This window comes from Ornithorhynchus anatinus, chromosome X5, assembly GCF_004115215.2.
Source record: "Ornithorhynchus anatinus isolate Pmale09 chromosome X5, mOrnAna1.pri.v4, whole genome shotgun sequence".
NCBI classification, from domain to species: domain Eukaryota; kingdom Metazoa; phylum Chordata; class Mammalia; order Monotremata; family Ornithorhynchidae; genus Ornithorhynchus; species Ornithorhynchus anatinus.
In genome coordinates, this window is record NC_041753.1 from 13385939 (window position 1) to 13411251 (window position 25313).

The window sequence follows — 25313 nt, forward strand, 5'->3', positions numbered from 1 at the left end:
TGACCCGTTCGACAGGGAGAGGGGGGCTCTGCGCCTGTCCGCCGCCCCGCGAGTAAGGCGGCGCGCCGTCGCCAGCGGACCTCTCCCGGCGGTCGCCCCCGTCCGTCCCGAATAGCGAACGAGCGAAAGCGACGGGGCGGAAAAGAGGTCAGGATAACGGCCACCTGCGGCTTTATTCGTCTCCGCTCTGGCCAGCCCCGCTTTGGGGGGGGGGGGAGACGCGCCGCAGGCTTCCGGACGGAGCCAGGGAGCGGGGATCTCTGACGGGAAGAGGGAGCCTTAAAGAGAACAGGACGTCGTGACGGCCGCGGTTCTTTTCGTTGTCCCTTCTACGGCTTGAATTCGCTGGGCAGGGGCTCTCCTTTCAGGCCGGCCAACAGGTTGTGGGCCGCCAGCGCGGCCATGGTGCTTCGGGTAGAGTAGGTTGCGCTCCCGATATGTGGCAGAATCACTAGGGGGAAGGAGAGAGACCGTCAGGTCAACGCCGGAGGAGACCCGAGCTTTAAAATACGTGTAAGTTACCCACGCGCATTTACGTATATATAGTAATGATGAAGCGGTGTGGCTCGGGGGGGGGGGGCACGGGCTTGGGAGTAAGAGGTCACGGGTTCTAATTCCGGCCCCGCCGCTGCGTGACCCCGGGCGAGTCACCGCACTTCTCTGGGCCTCCCCCACCTCCTCCGTCAAATGGGGACGAAGACCGTGAGCCTCACGGGGGCCGACCCGACGGCCTCGTATCCCCCGCCCCGGCGCTCGGAACGGCGCGCGGCCCGTAGCGAGCGCTTGACGCGGCGCCGTCCTTAGCGGCGCCCGTCAAGCGCTCGTCACGCGGTAAGCGTCGCGCCGAGAGACGGACAGACCGGGTTGGACCTGATCCCTGTCCCGCCCGAGGCTCACGGTCTTCGCCCCCGTTGGACGGATGAGGCCCAGAGCCGTGCAGTGACTTGCCCGGGTCACAGAGCGGACGGGTGGCGGAGCCGGGATCGGAACCCGGGTCCTCCCGGCTTCCGGGCCCGTGGCTTTATCCGACCGGGCCACGCCGCCTGCATCTCCCCCCCCTCCCCCCCCCCCGGCGTCCTTCGGCTGAGACGCGTCACGGGTCCCGATCCCGGCTCCGCCGCCCGACTGCCGCGCGGCCCCGGGTGAGTCACCTCGCTCCTCCGGGCCTCGTCTGTCAAAACGGGGGTGGAGCTCGGGGGCCCCACACGGGGCGGGGACCGCGCCCGGCCCGTAGTAAGCGCTTCACGGATACCGTTATCACCGTTATTACGAAGCGGGACGACTCTGGTAGTAGGTCACGGTCTCCGCCCCGAGCCCTCGGGTGCCGGCGTCAGCGCGGGCCGGGGCCGGGAGGGAGCGGGTTGGGGTGATTAGCCTCGAAGCTACGGCCGAGCAGTCGGAGTTAGCGAACGGCCCGCTGGGCGTGACGCGCCCTCCTGGGCACCGGGGAGATACAGAGAGACGGCACGTCCCCCGGCCGCAAGGAGCCTACCCTCCGACGGGGAAGACGGAGCGTGGTCGAGATGAACGATCGGATCGCCGCTCGGACGGAGGGGCCGAGGACGGGTGGCGACGACGGCGCCGTCCGTCCCGCGCTTCCTACGCCCCCGGCGCCCCGGGGCGGACGCAGGCCGCGCGCCACCCGGGGCTCGCCGGCTTCGCCCCCATTTTTACAGGCGAGGGAACCGAGGCGCGGAGAAGCGGGGCGCCCTGCCCGAGGTCACCCAGCGGACCGGCGGCGGGACGGGTGAGTTCCCGACGGCCAGAGCCGCCGGGGGTGCGCGGCGAAGGCGGCCGGGAACTCGTTCAGGGTGGGATTTTGGGAGGGCCGTGAGGGCGGGGAAAGCCGGGGGAACGGCGGGAGTGAGAGGAAGGAAGGCGGGGGCGGGGGGGGCGGCGGAGAGCGCCTCCGCTCAAGCCGAGGTTCCGAGAGGACAAACCGGAGGGCCGGGTCCACGATCAGCTCCCGTAGCCCGGCGGTAGCTAGCGGAGGGGTAGAGCGGATCCGGGCCGTGGCGCGTAGGCCTGAGTCCCCTCGATGGGGGCGGGGGGGGGTCCGACGGGGGAGCCGCCCTTCTTTCCAAATGCCCCTTCGCCCCCGGAACCGCCGGGGGGGGGGGGGGGGGCCCCGCGTACCTCACGGCGGTCCCCGTTAAGCGCCCGCTACGCACCGAGCGCTGTTTCGAACGCCGGCCCCGCCACCGGCTAAATCGGCGCGGCTCGGCGGCAGGAGGCCGTGGGTTCCGATCCCGGGCTCCGCCGCCTGGCCGCCGCGTGACTCTGGGCCATTCGCTTCACTTCGCCGGGCCTCGGTCACCTCGCCCGGAGAATGGGGATCGGGACCGCGCGCCCCACGGGGGGGGGGGGGACGACCCGATAACCCCGGGTTTAGAAGAGCGCTCGGCCGGCGCCGAACGGACACCATCGTCAGACGATCAGTAGCGGCACCGGGTCGGACGGAGTCCCCGCTCCGGTCCGAGTGGGAGGGGGAACCGGGGCCGAATCCCCCTTCTACGGACGAGTACGCCGGAGGCTCGCCCGAGGACCCCGCGTCCCCCCGACTCCCGGGCTCTCTCCCCACGGCCGTGCGGCTCCCCCGGCCTTCCGGTGGCACGCCCGCCCCTGAACCTCTCCCGAGGTGACCTCTCCCCTCACGCTCGGAGCAGCGTCTGTTACTTTTGGTTTCTTTCGGGTTGATTTTGCTCACGCCGCCGACCCTGAAGGAAACTTGGGTTGGCCTGCGGAATGGCTTTGTAAGGTTTAAAAAGAACCCCCAAAACCAACTACTCACCACAGTTCTTCAGGGTAAGAAGAGGATGGTCTGTAGGCAGCGGTTCTGGAGTTGTGACGTCCAGCCCGGCGGCTGCGATTTGGCCAGTGGCCAAGGCCTGATAGAGATCATCCTGGTCGACCACAACTCCCCTGCGGGAACAAAGAGGAGCGGTAACGACCGTAATATTTAAGTGTCGGCGCAGACGCGTGCCGATCGGATCGGACCCGGTCCCCGTCCCACATCCGTTCGTCCGCTGGTATTCACTGAGCGCGTACTACGCGCAGGGCACTGTACCGAGCGCTCGGGACGTACGACCCGGCAACGGTTAGAGCCCCTCCCCGCCCGACGACGGGCTCACGGTCTAAACGGGGGGCGGGGGGGGGGGGGGGGGGGGGGGGGGGGGAGACGGTCGGCCAAGCGAAACGGAGCAGGACAAAAACCGGACGCCGTCATCAAGATAAATAGAAGCAAGGGGCCGTACACCTCACTGACAAAATAGATAGGGTAACAGATAATATATACAAATGAGCACAGTGCTGAGGGGAGGGGAAGGGGGAGCCCTCAGTAGGGGCAGAGAGTTCGGCGGAGGGGAGGAGGGAGGGCGTTGCGGGACGGCGGGAGGACGCGGGCCGGGGGTCGACGGCGGGGCGGGGGCGGAGCGTACGGGGTGGGCGGCGGAAAGAGCGAAGGGAGGCGAGGCAGGAGGGGGCCGGGGGAGGGAGAGCTCCGAAGCCGAGAGTGAGGAGGTTCCCGTTGCGGGCGGAGGTTTGGGGCTCACGGCCTCGATCCCCGTTTTACAGCTGAGGTGAGTGAGGTACAGGGAAGCGACGTGACTCGCCCAGGGCCACGCAGCGGACGGGCGGCGGAGCCGGGATTAGAACCCACGCCCTTCCGGCGCCCGGGCTCCGCCGCCGCGCCCCGCCTAAACCTCGACCCTACCGAGTCCGAAGGGCTTTCCGTCCGTCGACCGTCTCTAGGTTTTTCAAACTGCGAATCCTAATTCACTCTGCCACGGGTTGGGACCCAGCGGGGAAAGAAAGCGACTGACGTAAGGCCCGAACGGCCGTCGCCAATCACGACCGGTGCTTTCCGTTCGACGGGAAGCCACGTTATTCCCATTCTTTCCCGTCCCGCGGCAGAGCAGCCCGTCAGGTTAAAAGGGAGGGTGACCGTCGCCGTGAGTTAAAGCCGCAGAAAGAGCCACGGTTACCGAGCTCCAAATCCCCCGCCCACGCGGGTCACGGGACTGAATCGGGGAGCCCGCCAGCCCCGTTCCGTGAGCGACCTACCTGCTCACGTTGACGAAAACCGAGGTTTTCTTCATTTGCCGGAAGAAGTCCTTGTCGCAGAGCCCTTCGGTTTCAGGCGTCAAGGAGCAGGTCACGACGACAAAATCGGACTCTGCGGCCAGCCGGTTAACTGGTACTGGGCGGAGGAGAGAGAGGGCCGGGGGGGGGGGGGATCACTGAATCGTCTGTACCCGGTTTAAGGAGAAGCAAGAACTGGCAAAGATCGGAGTCACCCTCAGTGAGAAGCACATCGCTACCGGGTAACGGGTATTCTGGCGTTAGTAAAAGAGCTAGCTGGAAAATCCCCATCTTCACCCGCGGCGTTCTGGACGATTAGAATGACGACGGCGGTATTTCTTAGGTGCTTACTGGGTGCCAGGCACTGTACCGAGCGCCGGGGTGGATACGAGCAAAGCCACGTGGATCGGAACCCACGGCGTTGTGGTTCCCGGGCTCTATCCGCTACGCCACCCTGTTCCGTTCAGCACGGCCAAGGATCTCTACCCGTGAGGTGGCGGGCGGTTTTCGTAAAACCTGGAAACGGGGCCACCGTGTTGCCTGCTACCATAAAACGCGGGCTCCATATGACACGTGCGGTAGGATGCCGGGAAGAAAATCCGGGCGGGAGACTTCTTGAGCTTCGGCTACGGGACTGGTTTGGGCACAGAACAGCTCTGGTCGTTACGGTCACGTTCCCCACCCGGAAGCGAAAATCTGGTCATCCCCTTCTCTGGCTACTGACTTCGGCATTCTGGGAAGGTTCCTCCTTCCTCTGCAGCCTTAGCTGGGAAAACCAGGACACTACGATGTGGGCTTTTTTTTTTTTTTTTTAACCGGGAGACGGAGGGGCCCAGGGGCCTGACGGAAAGAGCGCGGGGGCTGTGGGGCAGGAGATCGGGGTTCTAACTCCACCTGCCTGCTGGGTTGACCCTGGGCAAGTCGCTCAGTTTCCTCATCTGTGAAATGGGGATCAAATGCCCGTTCCCCCTCCCCTTCAGACCGCGAGCGTCAAGTGACGCGGGGCTGGTGTCGGATCCGATTCTGCTGGACCTACTCCAGCACTTGGATGGCACGATTCTTATTCTGACACCAGAAGGATCAGTCCTCGAGATCGGACGGGCAGAACTGAGTCAAGCCGTCTATCGAGCACTCGGCTCTAGAAACCCAATTCCATATTTCTTCTCTCTTTTTTTTTTTTTTTTTAAAAAAAAAAAAGCCATGGCGAACCTTGAAAGAAATGAATCCACAAAAAACTTTCACCGATCCACCTTTTTAAATGCTAGGCGGGCAGCTCTTCTGAATACGTTGGAGGTGCGTCCAGGTGGTGAAATGAAGAAAAATCAGCACCTTGTGGGGAGGGAAATGCGTCTGCCAACTCTGTTAGGGTGTCCTCTCCCAAGCGTTTTAGTACAGTGCTCTGCCCGCTGTAAGCATTCAGTAGATCGATCGATTATTGTTATTACCCCGGCCAAGAGGCCAGCCGCAAAACGGATTTAGATGGGGCTCCTCGGGTTGCCAGGGCGTCGTTTGTCTTCTTCATAGTATTTGTTAAGCGCTTACTGCGTGCCAGGCGCCGTACCGAGCGCTGAGGCGGACACAAGCTAATCAGGTTGGGCACGGTCCACGTCCCGCCCGGGGCTCCCAGTCCGAAACTCCGTTTTACCGACGTGGTGGCCGAGGCCCGGAGAGGTTCGGCGACTTGCCCGACGTCGCAGCAGACAAGTGGCAGAGTCAGGATCAGAACCCAGGACCTTCTGACTTCCAGGCTGGTGCCCTGTCCGCTAGGGCCACGCTGCTTCTCCAGTCGGCATTTTCACCGGTAAGTCTTCGAAACCGTCTCCGCGCCCCATCTCCCCCCCCCCCCCCCCCCCCCCCAGTTCACCCCATCTAGAACCGGGGCAGTAAGCGGAAGACAAACACACCTTTATCTGCCTGGGACTGGGTGACTTCTTCGCTTCCTTCCAGTATTGGAAATCTAGGGGAACATCTACGGTTTCATTTCAGCCCACTGCCCGGCGACCCGCAGGGTAGGGATTCCAGAGTGAGCGCGGCCGTTTTGGGCTGATCTCCTCAGCCGGCTGGGTTTGGCTTCCATCGCCGTTTAGTCCCGCGGAGAAGGGAGGGCGTGCTCTTCACGGGACACCGCACCCGTACCGTGTGTCTTCACAGAACGTTTTGAACAGGGGAACTGGAGAGAGTCCTTCCCCCAGCGTGCACCCATCTGGACAGAACACGACGCGGAGGTGGAAGAAAGGCCCCGGCTCTGGCCCCCCGTTACTATGAGCCGGGTCTTCCTGAACGCGGTGCTCAGCAGGAGGGTGACCCTTCCGACCGAATTTTTCCCTCTCTCACTGACTGGTGCCGGAGTTAAGGAAGAGAACGGCCCGTTGAAGGGGAGATGATCGGGAACTCTTCGGAAGTTGAAGCCCTTCCCTTTACCAATTCTCCAAAGGGATTTTTTTTTTTTTTTTTTTTAAAGTGAGGATCGTGCGGGTGAGTGAGAGAGGAAAGGCGGGGGCGGGAGAGAGGAAGAGGTAAATATTCAGTCAGTTGAACTAAATGACAGCACGGCCCTAGAAACAGCATTAGAGACCTCTACCTTCTCTCCGATCCTTGGATTCTGTCAAGAGCTGACGGAAATAGTTCCACAAAAGACTCCCGCTTTCCCCCTCGGGTTTAACAAGGGAACTGGACCGCAAAACTACCTCTGGATGACAGACGGGAACGAGAACGGAAGCGTGCGGCATGACTCTCCCCGTGTCACGATAAGGACGACGGTATCCGTTAAGCGCTTACCAAGGGCTCTTCTAAGCGCGGGGGTACATACGAGGTCATCGGCTTGTCCCACACGGGGCTCACGGTCTTCCTTCCCATTTTCCAGATGGGGAAACGGAGGCCCAGGGAAGTCAAGTGGCTTGCCCGAGGTCACGCGGCGGGCAAGCGGCGGAGCCGGGACTAGAACCCGTGCCCTCCGCCTCCCAAGACCGTGCTCTTTCCACTGCTGCTTCTCTCTCTCTCTCTCTCTCTCCAGCCCCGACCTCTCAACTGCAAATTCCTCGTGGGGAGGGAACACGTCTAACCAACCCTGTTATATCGCACCCTCCCCCTCGCTCAGTACAGCGCTCTGCCCACAGGAAGCACTCCAATACGACAGACAGACAGACCGACCGACTGCCGCGTTAGCCTTCTCGCCGACCTCCCTGGCTCCGGTCTCAAAACAAACCATCCGGTCCACATCTCCCCTCTCCTCGGGAACCTCCGGTGGTCGCCCAGCCACCCCGTTCATCCGTACTCATCGGGCGCTTGCCGTGTGCGAAGCACTGTACTGAGCGCTTGGGAAAGCGCGATACCCCTTCGGTACGACCTCCGCACCCAACGGAAGCCCCCTGCCCTTTGCTTTGAATCGGCTCTCCCCCTCCTACCCTGCCTCACCGATTTCCCGTCACCGCCTCGCCGTACCTCCGCCTCGTCTATCCCGCCCACGTCCGACCTCTGGGCCTCCTCGTGTCGGACAGGTAGTCGCTCTCCCCCGCTTCGAAGCCTTAGTGAAGGCCCATCTCCTCCAAGAGGCCTTCCCCGACTAAGCCCTCCGCCCACTCCCTCCTCTGTCGCCCTGACTCGTTCCCGCCATTCACCCTCCCTCCCAATCCCCACGCCACGAATGTGTACCTGTAATTCATTCGATTACGTACGTTAAGATCGGTCTCCCCCTCTGGACCCTGAGCTCGTCCAAGTGAACCAGCGCTCACCCCGCTCCTCTAACCGCCAACCTCCTCGCCGTCCTCCATCTCGCCGCCGCCCGCCTCTTGTTCGCGTCCCACTTCTGGCCTGGAGATCCCTCCCCCTTCGTGCCTCACAGACGATCCCGTTCCCCATCTTCGAAGCCTCCCAAAATCCTATTTCACCCGAGAGGCCTTCCCGGCCTATCCCTTCGCGTCCCCTATTCTCCCTCCCTCCTCCATCCCTCTCCACCGTGGTCCGTACTCTACGCGTTTTGATCTTCGTCCCACGGCCCTCGCGTACCCGTCTGTAATTTAAATGCCTGCCTCCCCCTCTAGTCTGGAAGCTCCCGGTGGGCGGGGACCTTGTCTATCCACTCTTTGTATTAAACTCTCCCAAAGGCTCAGTGCGCTGCCCTGCACGCAACAAGCACCGTCGATCGCTTGACTTCTGGTCCCTAAAACGTACCAAAAAAACAACACGTTCAAAAACCTCACTCTGGCTTGTGTTATTCCTCGTCAAAGCGGGCAGGGGGATGTGGGTAGAGATTTATGTCTCCCCTAAGGACCCCACTTACCAAATTCTGCTTGGAATTCCGCTGCGTTTTCGGGCCTCGCCTGGCGTCCAGTATATAGAAATTTCTTGACCCCGAATGGTTTTAAACGACGGGCGACAGCCTGTCCTGAAAAGGAGAAAACAGACCCCCGGGGTTCACGTTATCCTCTCCCGTTCTGTTCACGCAGAGGAACCGAGGCCCAGGTCACCACCCGCCCGTAGGTGTAACCGCATGGCGTTAGTGGATAGAACACAGGTACAGGTCTGAGAGTCAGAAGATCGTGAGTTCTAATCCCGGCTCCCCCGGCCCCGGGACGGGAACTGAGTGTCCACCTGATCTGCTTGTATCCGCTCAGTGCTGGGCACGGTGACTGGCGCGTGGCACGCGATATCGTCGTCGTCATCGTTTTCATCTGCCGTTACCAAACGGGAGGAAGTAAAGTTGACCGTAGGGAGGGGCTCCTAACTTTCCTAATGCTGGCGCGGCCCAGGAAGGGCCACGGTATGGAAACCACTGGCTCCAGGAAGGCGATGAAATGACTGAACCCTCCGCTGACGGGGGCCGGGGGAGAGGCAGCGCTCCAAAGCTCATTCCCGGTTTTCCCACCTCAGCTCTAGATTAGTCTGAATGACAGGCTGTGCCTCGGAGAGCAAACGAGAGGCCGGAGAGGAGCGAGAGAGGTGGACGTGATTAAAGCTGGTTACCTTTGGCTTAGGTAACACATCTGGCTTAAAAGCTCGGGGACTGGATCTTTCGCTTTTTCCCAAAGGCCATTCAGAGCCAGCCTCGGAAGGCTTGGGAACGGGAAGGGAGAAACCTCACAGTCCAAATGTCTGCGTAGAGCCCTTCTACAATGCGGCGACCAGTCAGGATGTTCTCGATCGCTCTCCGCTTATTTCTCAACCCCAGAGCGCCACTTTTATAAGAATCCACGAGCTCTTCTCCATGCGGGGTTTTCTGAGAGGCTGCCGCCTTTATCTTACGAATTTTCCCCGTGAGAGCACGCTTGGGAGGATCTTGTACAGATAAAAGATCCCGGCCCCCACCGCAGACCCCGGGTGATTCCGTACCAGGTACGGGACTGAGCAATGCTCCGATCGACACGTTCGCTGGCATCTCCGACCAGCACTTAGGAAGTAAATAGAGAAGAAGCAGTTACCTATCCTTCCCAATCCTATCACTCCAACGGTGCTCCCGGTAAGCCCATAGCCACACATCCAAAGTGGCTTCCACGATGTCCAGCCACCGCTACGAAAAGAGATGCGACAGCGCGATATTGTAGTTAGAGCTCAAAGTCTCACCTCGAACGACGGCACGACAAATTACGATGGCAGACATATCGGGAGGGAATTAAACGGGAGCGGAGATTCCACCTGCCTCCCCTCCCCCCGGCCCCGGCAAGAGACCATACCAACATCAGTGTTCGCTGATAATCGAGTTTCCCTGTGCTGCGCTGTTCTAAGAATATTGGAGTTGAGTTTTCTGGCCAAACCCGCTCCCTGTCCCACTGTAAGTCCATCCTCTAGACCGTACGCTGGTCGGCTGTTCACTCCTGTCCTGCGCCCTCCCAAGTGCTTAGCGTGGTGCTCCGCACGTCGTAAGCACTCAGTGGACGCCACTGATCGACTGTAAGGGAACGATCGCCTCTGCAAGACCACTTGGGGATCCACGGCTGATCCGAGCCGGAACACTCGGGTTGAGACAACGGCGGGGATCGAAAGGGAAAGGGGATCGTTAGTGGCTTCACGGGGTTAATGTCGACGGTCCTTTCCCTTCAGTGACCGTGCGGGCAAAACGGGGGGGGTGGCGGGAGACCCAGATATCATCCCAGGACTTAGAACAGTGCTCGGCACATAGTAAGCCCTTAACAAATACCACCACCGTTACGTGAGGTCAACCGGGAACCCTCAATCACGGGAGACCCCGCTGTCTCACTCGGGTTTGGCGAAGGCCCCGGGAACTGGTGGAGAAGAATCCACTTGGGACCGTGGCTGTCGTAGAGAACAGGAAGGAGGTCCCACATTCTGATGAAGTAGAGGCGACTCGCAGGTCAGATTTTCAAGGCACTCTGGCGGCTGGACTAATCGGGCCGAGCACACCACCGGGTCGGCGTGGCGTCCGGGTCGTCCGCTTGGTCCCACAGACGCGTCGGCCTCCTCGCCGCGCTCCGGTTTCTCCCACCTTCTCCCGCCTAGACTCCGGGCTGCTGCCCAGTTCACCCTCCTAAAACGCTCCCGTCTCTTCCCTCCTCGAAAAACCTCCAGAGGCTTCCCATTTCCTTCCACATTAGGCAGGAACTCCTGGCTATCGGTTTCGCGGCTTTCCGCCAGCTTTCTCCGTCAGCTCCACCCGACGTCGTGCTCCTTTGCCCCTCCCAAGCTCGCCTTACCGTATCTCGCTCTCCGTCCTCTCGCCTCCGACCCGCCGCCCGGGCCTCCCCTCTCCCTCCGCGTCTGCCGGACCGCCGTCCTCCCGCGGTCGGAGCCCTCCTTACACCCCACCTGCAGAAAGCCCTCCCGAATGAACTTGCCCCATCACGTCCCACCCACCCACCCGTCGCCCTGAGCGAGCACGCACCGGCGCCCACCCTCGACACGTACGCAGACCTACGAGACTTCCCGTGGCGGTGTGTGTCGACATCAATCAGCTCAAGCGTTTACGGTGTGCGAAGCACCGCGCCGGGCACTTGGGAGAGTACGACAGAGTCGGTGGACACGGTCCCGCCTTATCGTTCAACCGTTCTAATCTTTCCACACCCACGTTACCCAGACGTAGCCTCGTTCTTCCCGCGCCTGTAAATAATTCGCGTCTTCCCGTCTCCCCTGTTGGACTGAAAGCTCCCGCTTCTGTCGTACTCTCCGAAGCGCTTAGGCTAGAGTTCCGTACGCATCTGGGTGCTCGAGAGATACTCTACTGATCGGAAATGCACATCTGAGAGGGATTCGGTTTCTTGGACGGCATGGGACGGCGAGAGGCAGAGGTTGGGCCGCATGGTAATTTCCAAGAACGACGACTCACTTCTTCACTTCTTGAATGGATTCCGGCAGTCTGCGACACGTGGTGAGAAGCAGGGCAACGGTGAGTTCGGCAGTGGCGTCGGTCAGAACGTCTGGGGTGTAGCCCACACGGATCCCACTGCGATCGAAATATACAATTTGAGTATGAAGAGACGGCGCACTAGCTTCATTCTAGGGTGATGCAATTCTCGTTACTGGCATTCTCCATTCCGTCACCGTCTCTGACTGTCTCTTTCCCGAAAGAGTCGGAAGGAATCCTCTTTCCCACTCTGGCAACCCCGCCTCGAACCAAGTCATTAGAGAAATTTCCAAAGGTCTGCCCCATTTACCGTTTTTTAATTTCATCCAGTTCGAGATGGTCGACTCCCACGGAAAGGGTGCTGATTACTTTAAGATTTGATCCTGTTTAGCATAAAGAGAACGATTAGGGGGCGGTTTTCCCCCCGGGGAACACAGAGCCCTTTAAACACTAATCCCCAGGATAGCCGGTGTTTGGTGGCGCTCAATATTTTTTAAATCCTTTTATGAAAGAGAGGTGTCGCGTTAAACAGTGGCCGAACGCCGGGGAGCTAGTCTCGTTACCCGTTTAGCTGCCGTTGGAAAAATTGAGGCTCCGAAGGTACGCAGAGATATTCTAGATAAATCTGGGAAGTATCTGAGAACAGAACCTCTGCCTTATCTCGACTGGCACACGCTACATTTCCTAAAACCTGTCAAGACAAATAGGAGCCCGCGGCTGGGAGGGAAAAGAGAAACCGTCCCCCGCAATAACGGCCCATTAGTCCAATATTTAGTGAGGGTGGGGAGGTCATTCGTTACCTGACCTTCGCAGAGAAACCAAGCTCACAGAGACATAAAGAAGGGGGATTTCACGGAGGGCTCTCTCTCTCTCTCTCTCTCTCTCTCTCCGTAAGGTACCTGCCGAGTGCTTACCGTGTGCCAGACGCTGTACTAAGCACTGGGTTAGAGTGGGGATACTAAGGTCGGACACAGCCCCTGCCCCACGCGCGGCTTTCTCGACTTGCACGAGATTCGGAACGACCGAACCAACACCGGGACGCCCAACTGGCTGGGATGTGGCAGGATTCAGACTCCGCGATAATAATGATGTCGGTATCTGTTAAGCGCTTACTATGTGCCGAGCACTGTTCTGAGCGCTGGGGGGGGGGGGGGGGGGGGGATACAGGGTGATCAGGTTGTCCCAAGCGGCCAGTACGAACGCCCCACCCGTGCGCTGTGAGCAATTAAACACTACTGAATTGAAATCGAATTCCTTTCGCCCTCTCTGCCCCACCTCAGGTCGCCCCCGGCCCCCCAGATGAAAAGTAGGTTCTCCTGGACCCCGGCATACACACCTGCAGCATCGAGGACTCTTCTGTCGATCTTTTCCGACAAAAGACAGAGCAGGCCATGCGCTCCCGTGACTCTTTTCAGCAATTCTCCCTCAGGTATAGGCTCGTCGGAATCCCACTCTTCAACACTGCAGCTGGAGAAGAGGAAGAGGAGCGTCACAGAAGCATGAGGTAGAGGTGATTTACGTCGGCACCGGATAAGAACATCCGGGCTTCCCGATAAAGCGGGAATCAACATGCCCCTCCATCACCCCGACCTATAACCTTGAAGGATCACTCGTTGGAAAACAAACCGAAAAAAAACCACCCAACCCATCAGCCAACGACGACAACAAAATGCCCCTAAGATACCTCCAGCGAACTGATTTTTGTAGAGACTTGGACGAATTCAAAATTCAAAGGCTCTGTGGAACGCCCGGCTACGTAAAATACGGCTTTCGGGCAACTTGGGTTCCGGGTGAAATAATCCTCAAGTGGTAATACGAACTTAATTGCTTCAAGCGTATCGATCGAGCGCTTACTGTGTGCAGAGCACCGTACCGAGCACTTGGCCGTGCTAGACTGCGCGCTCTTTGTGGGCAGGGGCTGTCGCTGTTTACTGCTGTACTGTCCTTTCCCGAGCGTTCAGTACAGTGCTCCGCACCCGGTAAGCGCTTAACAGGTACGACCGAATGACCGGAGTCGGCGGGCGTGATCCCGGCCCACGAGGAGCTCAACGTACAACACTCGCTGCGCGATGTGCAATAATCTGAGTATTTTATATCTTTGTAAAAGTCCTCGTTAGTTCTTTATCCATCTTCGCTCATTCATTCGATAGTATTTATCGAGCGCTCACTATGTGCAGAGCACCGTACTAACCGCTTGGGACGAACAAGTCGGCAACAGATAGAGACGGTCCCCGCCGTCCGACGGGCTCACGGCCCGATCGGGGGAGACGGACCGACGAGAACGACGGCGATAAACAGAGTCGAGGGGAAGAACGTCTCGTAAAAACCGACGGCGACTAAATATAGAATGGAGGCGACGTACGATTCATTAACAAAATAAATAGGGTGACGGAGATATATACAGTCGAGCGGACGGGTACGGTGCCGTGGGGCGGGGAAGGGAGAGGTGGAGGAGCAGAGGGAAAAGGGGAAAAAGAGGGTTCAGCTGCGGAGAGGCGAAGGGGGGGCGGCAGAGGGAGTAGAGGGGGAAGGGGAGCTCGGTCCGGGAAGGCCTCTCGGAGGAGGTGAGTTTTAAGTAGGGTTTCGAAGAGGGGAAGGGAATCGGTTCGGCGGAGGCGAGGAGGGAGGGCGTCCCGGGACCGCGGGAGGACGCGGCCCGGGGGTCGACGGCGGGACGGGCGGGACCGGGGGACGGCGAGGAGGCGGGCGGCGGAGGAGCGGAGCGTGCGGGGCGGGCGGTGGAAAGAGAGAAGGGAGGAGAGGTAGGAAGGGGCGAGGCGACGGAGAGCCTCGAAGCCTAGAGTGAGGAGTTTCCGTTTGGAGCGGAGGTCGACGGGCGACCGCCGGAGTTGTTTAAGAAGGGGAGCGACGTGCCCAGATCGTCTCTGCGGGAAGATGAGCCGGGCGGCGGAGTGAAGAACAGACCGGAGCGGGGCGAGAGAGGAGGAAGGGAGGTCGGAGAGAAGGCCGACACGGTGGTCGAGCCGGGATATAACGAGAGCCCGTCGCGGTAAGGTAGCCGTCCGGGTGGAGAGGAGAGGGCGGATCTCGGCGACATCGTAGAGGTGAGGCCGGCGGGTCCCGGTAACGGATAGGACGCGCGGGGTGAACGAGAGGGACGAGTCGAGGACGACGCCGAGATCGCGGGCCCGAGAGACGGGAAGGAGGGTCGCGCCGTCCACGGTGATGGGGAAGTCCGGGAGAGGCCCGGGTTCCGGAGGGAAGACGAGGAGCTCGGTCTCGCTCACGTTGAGTTTTAGGCGGCGGGCCGACATCCGGGCGGAGACGTCCCGGGGGCGGGAGGAGACGCGAGCCCGAAGGGACGGGGGGAGAGGACGGGGGCGGAGACGTAGATCCGCGTGTCATCCGCGTAGAGATGGCGGTCGAAGCCGTGAGAGCGGATGAGTTCGCCGGGGGAGTGAGCGTAAATGGAGAACGGAAGAGGGCCGAGAACTGACCCCCGAGGAACTCCGACGGTTAAAGGACGGGAGGGGGAGGAGGCTCCGGCGAAGGAGACCGAGAATGACCGGCCGGAGAGGTGAGAGGAGAACCGGGAGAGGACGGAGTCCGTGAAGCCGAGGTGAGATAAGGTATGGAGGAGGAGGGGATGGTCGACGGTGTCAAAGGCAGCAGAGAGGTCGAGGAGGATCAGAATGGAGTAGGAGCCATCGGATTTGGCAAGAAGGAGGTCACGGGTGACCTTAGAGAGAGCAGTCTCGGTAGAGTGGAGGGGACGGAAGCCAGATCGGAGGGGGCCTAGGAGAGAATGGGAGCTTCGTTGATCACCTACTCTGTGCAAAGCACCGTTCTAAGGGTTTCAAGCATCCATTGGCATCATATTTAAATCTCCAAAGCTACATCTCTCTTCCCCCAGTCCCACTGAGGGAAAAAAAAAAAAACCCCGCTAGTCTCTCAGGAAAGATTTGGACACCCGGCAAACGTAGTCACTATCTTCTGGCGCTTTTTAAGCAGCCACTCGGGAAAGGAACGACAGATGAGCAAAACGCCGCGTCGAAAGCAAAACGATGAACGGAACCCTGAAAATGTTATCCTTCACACCGCGCGCTTTACTGTTCGTCTTGTGGGTGGTTTTCAGATAACCACTCCCTTAAAGCAGCAGACCGCCCGAACCAGGGATAAAGTCAGAGGCTTTGTACTTTTCGATTCGTACCTATCGAACTCCGCGCTCAACGCTGAGCCGTGACGTCTATGCTTTTGCTGCTAATAGAGAAAAACACAATTTTCTCTGGGGCAGAGGTTCTGTTCTCAGATACTTCTCCCCACACATTAGTCCCCCAGATTTCTCATCGATCTGGACTAGCGTCGCCGACGACTGATCGATCGACTGCAACCGAGTTGACTCATCGGGCAGATTTTCCCCGTTCATTCTACTTAACCTGGAGTTTCCAATTTGAGTGATGAGAAAAAATCACAAGGGCCCGAAAAATGATCGGTTTTCAGAATCAGCTGTAGTCTAAAGAAGTCACTGCCGTCTTAGAAAGGCTCTCTTGCAGCCTCTGTCCGTGAAAATGCAGTAGCATACCGTTCCCGGCCCTTGCTATTTGGGCGATGATGGCTCCACCGTCATCGAGTGCTTACTGTGTGCAGGGCACTGTGCTGAGTGCTTGGGAAAGTACGATAAAACAGAGTCGGAGCTCAATAAATACGACCGGAGAGTGCGACAGAGGTGGCAGACATGGCCCCTGCCCCCAACGAGCTTACAGTCTAGCGGGGGAGAGAGACGCTGGTATGAGTCAGTCACAGGTCCGAGTAAGCGCTGCGGGTCGAGGGTGGGGTGGCCGCGGATTTCAGTGGTGGGTGACGGTTTACGCTGAACCATCCACACTCTGCCCCGGGTCCCCTCTACGGCACGAAACGACACTGCCGGCAGCCGGAAAAGAGCCGGAGGATCGGAGCGGGACACGGCCAGGCGAAGGCATCTGTTCTAGGAAGTAGGCCGGCGTCGCCAGACTTGCGCCTCCGGGCGGATTTGCTTCGGGCACAGACAGGGAAGCCGGCAAGCCGGCGTCCGACGTCTCAAGAGACGGAATCTCAATAAAGGCAGAGAAATACGTTGGCCTGGTTGGCTGAAACAATCGAGTTGAGGGCCAGGATGTCCTCAGGTTTTCCCGTCTTCGCTCCATCTGACCTCCGCTAGTTGAGCGTTAATGGATTTTATCTGCCGCGTAACTGGCGTTTACAGATCCGTGGGAATTTCGGCTAGCGTCTGGCCCCTCTCAAATGAATACAACGAATGGGCTCCTTTCCCGTGAAGATCCTCCGTGATCCGTACGCAGATAAATCCAGAAATACTCACAGATGGAACATCCTGAACCAGTCAGCAGGAGCGCAGCGGGGAGGGGAAATCTCCATTCTTTGTGATTGTCTTTTTTCCTTTGACCTCCGGGTCCCTCCCCCGGCTTAGCCCGCGAAAAGGGGGTCTCTTGAGGGTTCGTTCCCCTGCACCAGTGCCTTCCCGAGTAGAATGTGAAATTTAACCAGGGGCATTTATTGAGCGCCAGGCACTGTACTTAAGTCCTTGGGGGAGTATCACGGTAGCGAGACACACGTTCTCCGCCCTCGGAGAGCTTACGTCCTAACGGGCGAGGCACAAATTATTTACGGAAAGTGCACGCCGGAGGAAGAAGGGTATGAAGGAGCAGGACAACCACGCCGGGATAAAAACGCTGAAGAAACGCACGGATCCAGCTATGATAAAACAGCCCGACAAAAGTCTCCATACCTACACAAACGTCGAGGATAGGAAGCGAAACGCACAAGCGTTGAAAGCGGGTGTGGGGCTGCGGATTAAGTCGGGGAAGGCTTCCCGGCGGAGGTCGATTTCAGGAGGGCTTTGAAGATGGGAAGAGCTGAGGTCTGGTGGATTTGCGGGGGAAGCGTGAGAGCTGGGGACTGGCGGGGAGAGGGGGGGTCAGGAGAGAGCCCCGAAGCCGGTTGTGAGGAGTTGCGGCTCGAGGGAGGTAGGGAACGGGCAGTCTTGGAGCCGTCTGAGCGAAACGGAGAGACGTGCGCCAGGCGCCTCCGCGAGGAGATGGTGCGTGACGAGGGGGTGGGAGGCCGGAGGCCAGGACGTCGGCGGGGAGGCTGACGACCGGGCTCCTCGCTCTTGAAATGGAGGGGAAGGGGAGGAACCCAGGAGGGTTACGGAGGAAGAACTGCCAAGATCTAGCGGGAATTCAGCAGTTGCCTGGATGTGAGGGCTCTAGGGCGACACCAAGGTCGCAGTCCGCCGGGCCAGGGCCTAGTAGCTAGAGCCCGGGAGTCGGGGGGACCTGGGTTCTAATCCCGGCTCTGCCACTCGCCTGCCGTGAGACCCCGGGCAAGACACTTCACTTCTCTGGGCCTCGGTTACCTCATCTGGAAAACGGGGATTAAGACTGCGGGCCCCACGTGGGACCGGGACCGTGTCAACCTAACTAGCTTGTGGCTACCGCCAGCGTTCAGGACAGAGCCCGGCACCCGCGAGGCGCTTACCAACTACCATCTCCAAACCAACTCGGACACAGGGATGGGCAATTTTGGAAAAGAACAGCGGAAGGGATAGGCATCGGGCAGGCGGCGGAGGATCTGCTCGAGGAGCTAGGGCGAATCAGCGTGCGTCAACGTGAGCCGGCGGAACTAAGACTTGACACGAAGTAGTCACCCGATGACTTGGGCCCGGAGCCAGGCAAGAAGCCTTCTCAAAAGTTGGAGCCGAAAGAAGCGCGGGCTCGATCCCCTCCAAGGAAGTGCGATTCAGTTCATTCAATAGTGTTTACTGAGCGCTTACTCTGCGCAGAGCACTGTACTAAGCGCTTGGAGCGGACAGTTCGGCAACAGAGAGAGACGATCCCTGCCCGGTGACGGGCTCACAGTCTAAACCGGGGGGAGACAGCAAAGCAAAACAGAACAGGACATCATCATCATCGGTGTCTGGCACGTAGTGAGCGCTTAGCAGATACCGTACTAATGATAATGACTATCATTATCAGTCGAGATGCAACCAAGGGGCGAGGTCAGATCGCGATGAAGACTCGGAGACCAACAGCCCACGACAAGGGCTCGGTGAGCAGCCTCCCCGGGGCATTCTTTGTTATCATTATTATTATTGTTATTATCGTTATCATGGTACCCGCTGAGCACTTACCACGTGCCCATCGCCGGTCTAAGCGCTGGGCCCGACACGAGGTAGTCGGGTTGGACCCGGTCCCTGCGTGGGGCTCACGGTCTTAATCCCCATTTTCCAGATGAGGTAACTGAGGCCCAGTGAAGTGACTCGGCAGAGGTCACCCAGCAGGCGCCCGGCGGAGCCGGGATCCGAACCCGGGTCCTTCCGCCTCCCAGGCCCGGGCCCCACCCACCGCTCCTCACCGGCAGCGGGCGGCTGAGTCCGTGGCGTTCTACGGCGCCGCTGAAATGCCGGGCGCGTAACAGATCTCTAACGAAGTACGCCCCGTGGGGGACGACAGGCGGTTCCCGACAATCCCCGGAGGCGAGCGGTTTACAAAATGATCTCCGAGGTGTCACTCGTTCGTCCGACTGCATCTGCCGCCCACTTACTGTGTGCAGAGCGCTCTGCTGAGCACTCGGGAGGGTACGGCGCAACTAAACGCGGACCCACTTCTTGCCCCCAACAAGCTCCCGTTACAGAGCGGGGGAGACGGACGTTGATGTAAATAAATCACAGAGAGGTACGCAGGCGCTGGGGGGCTGGAAAAAAAGGGAGCGAGGCAGGGCGATGCAGAAGGGAGTGGGAGGAGAGGAAAGGTGGGGGGGGCGGGGGGGGGGGGGCGGGTCGATCGGGGAAGGCCTCCTGGAGGAGCCGTGCTTTCCAGAAGGCTCTGAAAGGGGGAAGAGTAACTGTCGGATGCGAGGGAGGGCGTTCCAGGCCAGAGGCGGGACGCGGGCGAGGGGTCGGCGGCGAGACGGGCGAGAGCGAGGCACGGTGAGAAGCATTAGGGGAGCCGAGAGGGCGGGCTGGGTTGCAGTGGCATCTGTGATCGGCGCCCACTGCCCCGCCAATACGTGTCGCTGGTCCCGGGGGGGGGGGGGGGGGGGGGACCAGGTGAGAACGTCCGGACGGCTCAGCTCAGCACACACCGCGATGACGACAGCTGTGGTATTAAGCGCTGGGGTGGCTATGGAGATGACCGGCTTGGCCAATAAGCCCCCGTCCCACACGGGGCTCACGGTCAAACCCCGAATCTACCACTCGGGCGCACCTCTTTCCGGTCCACCCCGCTCCCCGTCCTCAAAACTCTCCTAAAATCCCACTCCCTTTCCTGATGAAGGCCTCCTTTCCCCTCCCCGCCCTTCCCCCCCGCCTCACCCACGTACTCGATTGGGTTCCTCTGAAGGCGCTTCGGTGCCCACCCCAAGCCCGCGGCACCGAGGTACACACGAGACTATTACACAGAAGAATGTTATCTGCCATCTCCCCAGCTGTCGTTCACTTCAGCGCACGGCTCCCCGCCTAGACCGTGAGCTCCCCGTAAAGCTCACCGTATCTCCGTCGGGTCTACCTCCCCCACGTCCCACCTCCGGCCCGGAACGCCCTCCCCCCTCGCGTCGGACGGATGATTCCCCTCCCCCACTTCAGGACCTCATCCGAGGCCCATCTCCTCCGAGGGGCCTTCCCTGACCAAGCTCTTCTCCGACTCCCTTCCGCGCTGCTCTTCCGCGCTCCCTCGTTCGTCCTCCCTCCCGTCCCCACGTATGTGCGTGTCATTTATCTGTTTATATTAACGCCCGCCTCCCCCTCGAGACCGTGAGCTCATCGTGGGCAGGAGTCTGTCCCAAGCGCCTAGCACAGCGCTCCGCACGCAGGGAACGCTTAACAGACCCACCGGACGAATAAAAAGGATCGCGTCCACCCACCCTACCGTGCGGTGCTCTCCCGAGAGCTCAGCACAACGCTCCGTACACGGTAAGTCCTCAGTCAAAATTATCGACCGGCTGGAGTTTGACCGAACGGCTAGAAGAGGCACGGGGCTGTGGCTTCACGGACAACGGGCGCAAGAGATTATTCCAGGCACCCTCACGGATTACGGTTCACCTTCAGACTGAAAGACAACTCCGTCGCCGATTACGCGCTTCGTAAAACACACCGACCGAAGCCCTCACTCGAGTGCTCCTTCCGCCCAGGGTTTTACAGCCGACCTTTAAACCGGACGGAAGGACGGCGGCGGAGCCGAACGATACGGATGCGGTCTGCGAGTCCCGCGGCATCCGCCGGGCGCTTACCGGGTCTCGAGCACCGGGCCACGTACGGGTTCGTCGGGTCCCGCACGGGGCTCGCGGCCCAAGTAGGCGGGAAGACGGGCGCCGGATCCCCGTTTTCCAGATGGGGATTCTGAGGCACGGAGAGGCCGGGTGACCTCCCCAAGGTCACACGGCAAGCAGCCGGCGGATCGGGGGTTAGGAGCCAGGAGCCCCGGCTCCCAGGCCCGGCCTCCTTCCGCGAGGCCGCGCGGCAAGCGCCCGATAGATACGACCGAATCGAAGGACTGCTGGCACCCAAGGATGGGACGAGGCTCCCCGGCACCCCGGCTCGGGACATTTGGTAAAAAGGAGTAGTCCTCCTCGGTTCCGCTGACGTCTGGACTCTGTCCTCGGTGCGCAGTACGTCCGGTCGGGCTCCTCGGTCGCTCCCTCTGGAAAACCGCAGACACCTCGAGGTGACGGAGCGGGGTTCAGAGCAGCGTGACCTAGTGAAAAACGGCCCGGCCCGGCGGCTCCGCCGCGTCGGTCGACGGCAGTCATCGAGCGCTCACCGCGTGCGGGGCAGCGTGCTAAGCGCTTGGGAGACTAGTCCCCGAGCGAGTCGTCCACCCCCACCGTCTCAAGTCACTCCCCTCCGAGTCCCGCCTTCACCCCGCCCCGATCCGGCTTCCGCCCCCTTCGCTCCGCAGCGACGCCCTCTCGGAGGTCCCCGGCGATCTCCTTCTCGCCCGATCCGGCGGCCTCGGCTACCGTCCTCATCCCCCTCGACCTCTCGGCCGCCGTCGGCCGCCCCGTCCTCCCGCAGACGTTCCCGAACCCCGGCCTCACCGGCGCCGCTCTCTCCTGCCCGCCCTCCGGTCTCCCGGGCCGCTCTCGCGGGCTCCTCCTCCGCCTCCCACCCCGGCTGCGGGGGTCCCTCGAGCTCCGGTTCTGGGTCCCCCTCTTCTCTCCAACTACCTTCGCTCCCAGATTCCCGGATCCCCATCTCCGAGCCCCCGCCCCCCTCCTCCCCCGCGGTCCGGCACCTCCTCCGGCCTCCGAGACGTCTCCTCTCGGATGTCCCTCCCGGCGCCTCGGACTTCACGTGTCCAAAACGGGACTCCTCATCCTCTCACCCGAACCCTGGCCTCACCCCGCCCTTCCGACCGCTGTCGCCGGCGCCGCCGTCCCTCCCGGCGGCCGAGCCCGTAACCTTGCCGTTATCTTGGCCTCCCCTCTCTCATTCAGCCCACGTTTTCAGTCGCTAAATCCCGTCGGTTCGACCTCCGGAACGTCGCCGATATCCGTCCTCCTCCCTCCGCCCGAGAGGGGACTAAGCCCCCTTTTCCTTTCCCTCCGCTCCCTTCGGCATCACCCGGACCCGCTCCCTCCCCCGGCCCCGCGGGCGCTTCGGTGCACGTCCCTCGTCATTTATTTACATCGCCCGTCTCCCCTCCTAAACCGTAAACTCCTTGCGGGGAGGGGGTGGGTCGGTTACATCGAGAAGCAGCGGGGCTCGGTGGAACGGGCCCGCGCTCGGGAGTCGGAGGTCACGGGTTCGAACCCCCGTTCCGCCGCCCGTCGGCTGGGTGACCGTGGGCAAGTCGCTTCGCTTCTCAGTTCCCTCGTCTGTAAGAGGGGGACGAAGGCCGTGAGCCTCCCGGGGGACAACCCGATGACCCCGCATCTACCCCAGCGCTCGGAACAGTGCTCTGCGCGTAGTAAGCGCTTCACAGTTACCAACGGCATTACGCCGGACTCCCCCGAGCGCTTAGTACAGCGCTCTGCGCACAGCAGGCGCTCGCTATGACCGACGGATCGATTACGATTCGACGATACGGTGAAACGGCGTGGCCCGGCGGCTACGGCCCGGGCCTGGGAGTCGGAAGGACCTGAGTTCCGATCCCAGCTCCACCGCTTGTCTGCCGTGACCCTGGGCGGGTCATTTCTCTGGGCCTCGGTTCCCTCGGCTGTAAAATGGGGATTTAAGACTGTGAGCCCCACGTGAGCAGCAGGGTGCAACGGATCGAGCCCGGGCCCGAGAGACGGCAGGTCACGGGTTCTGGTCCCGGCTCCGCCACCTGCCTGCCGCGTGACCTCGGGCAGGTCGCTTCGCTTCTCCGGGCCTCGGTCGCCGCACCTGTCCAACGGGGATCGAGACCGGGAGCCCCCCCTCCCCCCCCCGCCACCGCGGGACGGGGACCGCGTCCAACTCGCCCCGCCCGTATCCGCCCCAACGCTTAGTACGCGGCAAGCGGTTGACGGACACCCTGGTCGTTATTACGGACGGGGTCCGACCCGACCGCCTTAAATCCGCCCTAGCGTTTAGAACGCTGACGTACGTATCTGTAATTTACGTATTTATATTAATATCCGTCTCACCCTCTGGACTGTAAACCTGTCACGGGCAGGGACCGTGTCGGTTTACCGTCGGACGGCACTCAGCGCTCTGCACCGGGTAAGCGTCCGACAAGCGAGACCGACCGGCCGCCTGGCACACAGCAAGTGCTTCAATATCAAGAAACAGCGTAAGGGACGCAAAGATCGAGGCGCGGAGAGATCGCAGAGATCACGTTCTCCTCCTCGTTTCGCCCGAAGCCCGCCTGGGAAGGCTACGGAGGATGTAACCGGCGCTTCCAGACGAGCGCTCGGTACAGTGCCCCGCACAGAGTGGGCGCTCGATCAATACGACCGAATCGAATACTAATAACGTTGGTATCTGTTGAGCGCTTAGGCGCCGAGCGCCGTTCTAAGCGCTGGGGTAGATACCGGGTCATCGGGCCGTCCCACGCGAGGCTCACGGTCTTCATCCCCATTTGACGGTTGAGGTCACCGAGGCCCAGGGAAGTGAAGCGACTCGGCCACGGTCACCCGGCCGACGAGCGGCAGAGCCGGGATTCGAACCCACGACCTCCGACGCCCAAGCCCGGGCTCTTTCCACCGAGCCACGCTGCGAACGAACGCCTTTCGCCCCCGAGTCGGATTTCCACCGGGCGACTTTCCAAGGTAGGGGTTTTGTTTCTCGGCGGTGATGCCGACGACGGGGGCATTTGGGAAGCGCCAGGCACCGCCCCAAGCGCCGGGGTGGCTAGAAGATAATCGTGTCGGACAGCGTCCCGGTCCCAGCCGGGGCTCGCCGACCTGACCCCCGCCCCCCCCCCCCTTCGACCGAAGGGGGAACCGAGGTCCGCGGAAGCGAATGATGATGATAATGACGTTGCGTTATTTGCTAAGCGCTTACTCTGTGCAGAGCACCGTTCTGAGCGCTGGGGGAGAGGCAGGGTCGCCTCGTTTGACAGATGAGGTCACCGAGGCCCAGAGAAGCGAACGGACGCCGCCGACGGTGCCGATGTGTCCATTCCAAGCGCTCAGCGCGGCGCTCTGCTCACAGTGGGCGCTCAATGAATACTATGGAACGAACGAACCAAGTGACTTGCCCAAGGTCAGCCAGCCGACAGGTGGCAGAGGCGGGATTCGAACCCATGACCGCCGACTCCCCAACCCCGGGCTCTCGCCGCCGAGCCGCGCTGCTTCCCCACCCAGCAGGGCGGGATTGGAACCCAGGGCCTCCCGCCTCCCGGCCGGGGCTGCCCAGGGGCGAGTCCATCGGTCGGGGGGCGGGGCGGCTCGGCCGGGCGCGGAGCACCGTACTAAGCGCTCGGGCGAGGGTCGGAGAGGCGGCGCGGCTCGACGGCAAAAGCGCCCGGGCTCGGGAGGCGGAGGTCATGGGTTCGAATCCCGGCCCTGCCGCTTGTCAGCTGTGGGGCTGTGGGCGAGTCACGTCACTCCTCTGGGCCTCGGCGACCTCATCTGTCAAATGGGGATGACGGCCGGGAGCCTCACGCGGGACCGCCTGCCGACCCCGTGTCTCCCCCAGCGCTTGGAAGGGCGCCCGGCACAGAGTCGGCGCTTAACGGATACCGCCGTCATTATTATTATTTTTTTCTCGGGCCTCGCTAAGGGGGAGGGGGGGGGGGAATCCGCTTACATTCCGGCCTCGATCAACGCCGCCCGCCCCTCCGCGGGGAGCCGCCGGGTGACGAACACCTTCATCGCCGCCATGGCCGCCGCCGCCGCCGCCGCCCTCATCCCCGCGCGCCGGTAGAAGAGGGGCGCGCGCGCGGGGGGGCGTGGCCCAGCCCGGCCCCGCCCCCGAGCTCGCGCCCCGCCGGCCAGTGCGCCTGCGCCGGGGCGCGCGCCGGGCGGCCGGCTGGAGCCAGCGCCCCCCGGTGGCCGCACGACTTTCCTCGCACCCGCCCTGATCCTTCATTCATTCATCCGGTCGTATCTATTGAGCGCTCGCCATGTGCGGAGCGCTGCGCCGAGCGTTTGGAACGGACAGGGCGGCCACGGCGAGAGACGGTCCTTGCCCAGTGCCGGGCTTACAGTCCGATGAGAATACTGTTGGTGTTTCTTCAGCGCCGACTCTGTGCCTAAGCGCTGGGGGAGACGCGGTCGCCCCGCGCGGGGGCTCCCCGTCTTCATCCCCATTTCCCGGATGAGAGAACCGAGGCCCAGAGAAGCCCAGGCCTCGCCGAAGTCACACGGCGGATAAGCGGCGGAGGCGGGATTCGAACCCACGACCTCCGCCTCCCGAGCCCGGGCTCTTTCCACCGAGCCACGCTGCAGCTTCTTTCCCCTCCCCCCCCCCCCCCCCCCGGACCTGTTTTTTTCCATCCGACCGAATTCATCGAGCGCCTACTGTGTGCAAAACACTGGACCCAACAAGCGTCTCCTT

General features: G+C 61.3%; 1 protein-coding gene across 1 annotated transcript; it reads right to left on the reverse strand.

Moving 5' to 3' along the window:
• Positions 1–148: 148 nt before the first annotated feature.
• Positions 149–24652, reverse strand: GRHPR (glyoxylate and hydroxypyruvate reductase). The gene is made up of 9 exons (XM_029054608.2): positions 24564–24652; positions 12711–12841; positions 11685–11757; positions 11357–11473; positions 9498–9586; positions 8360–8464; positions 4063–4198; positions 2792–2922; positions 149–451 (listed from the first exon to the last, which is right to left on the reverse strand). The coding sequence occupies exons 1-9, from the start codon at positions 24635–24637 to the stop codon at positions 330–332; spliced, it is 978 nt and encodes a 325-aa protein (XP_028910441.1). The 5' UTR covers positions 24638–24652; the 3' UTR covers positions 149–329.
• Between the last annotated feature and the right edge of the window lie 661 nt (positions 24653–25313).

Coding starts and splice junctions, on each gene's coding strand:
- GRHPR (XM_029054608.2), bottom strand. CDS start 24,637: ATGGCGGCGATGAAGGTGTTCGTCACCCGGCGGCTCCCCGCGGAGGGG. Junction 8,465..9,497: donor GATAGGATTGGGAAGGATAG/GTAACTGCTTCT, acceptor TCTCCTTTTCAG/GACAGGCTGTCGCCCGTCGT. Junction 452..2,791: donor TCTTACCCTGAAGAACTGTG/GTGAGTAGTTGG, acceptor CCTTCCCCCTAG/TGATTCTGCCACATATCGGG.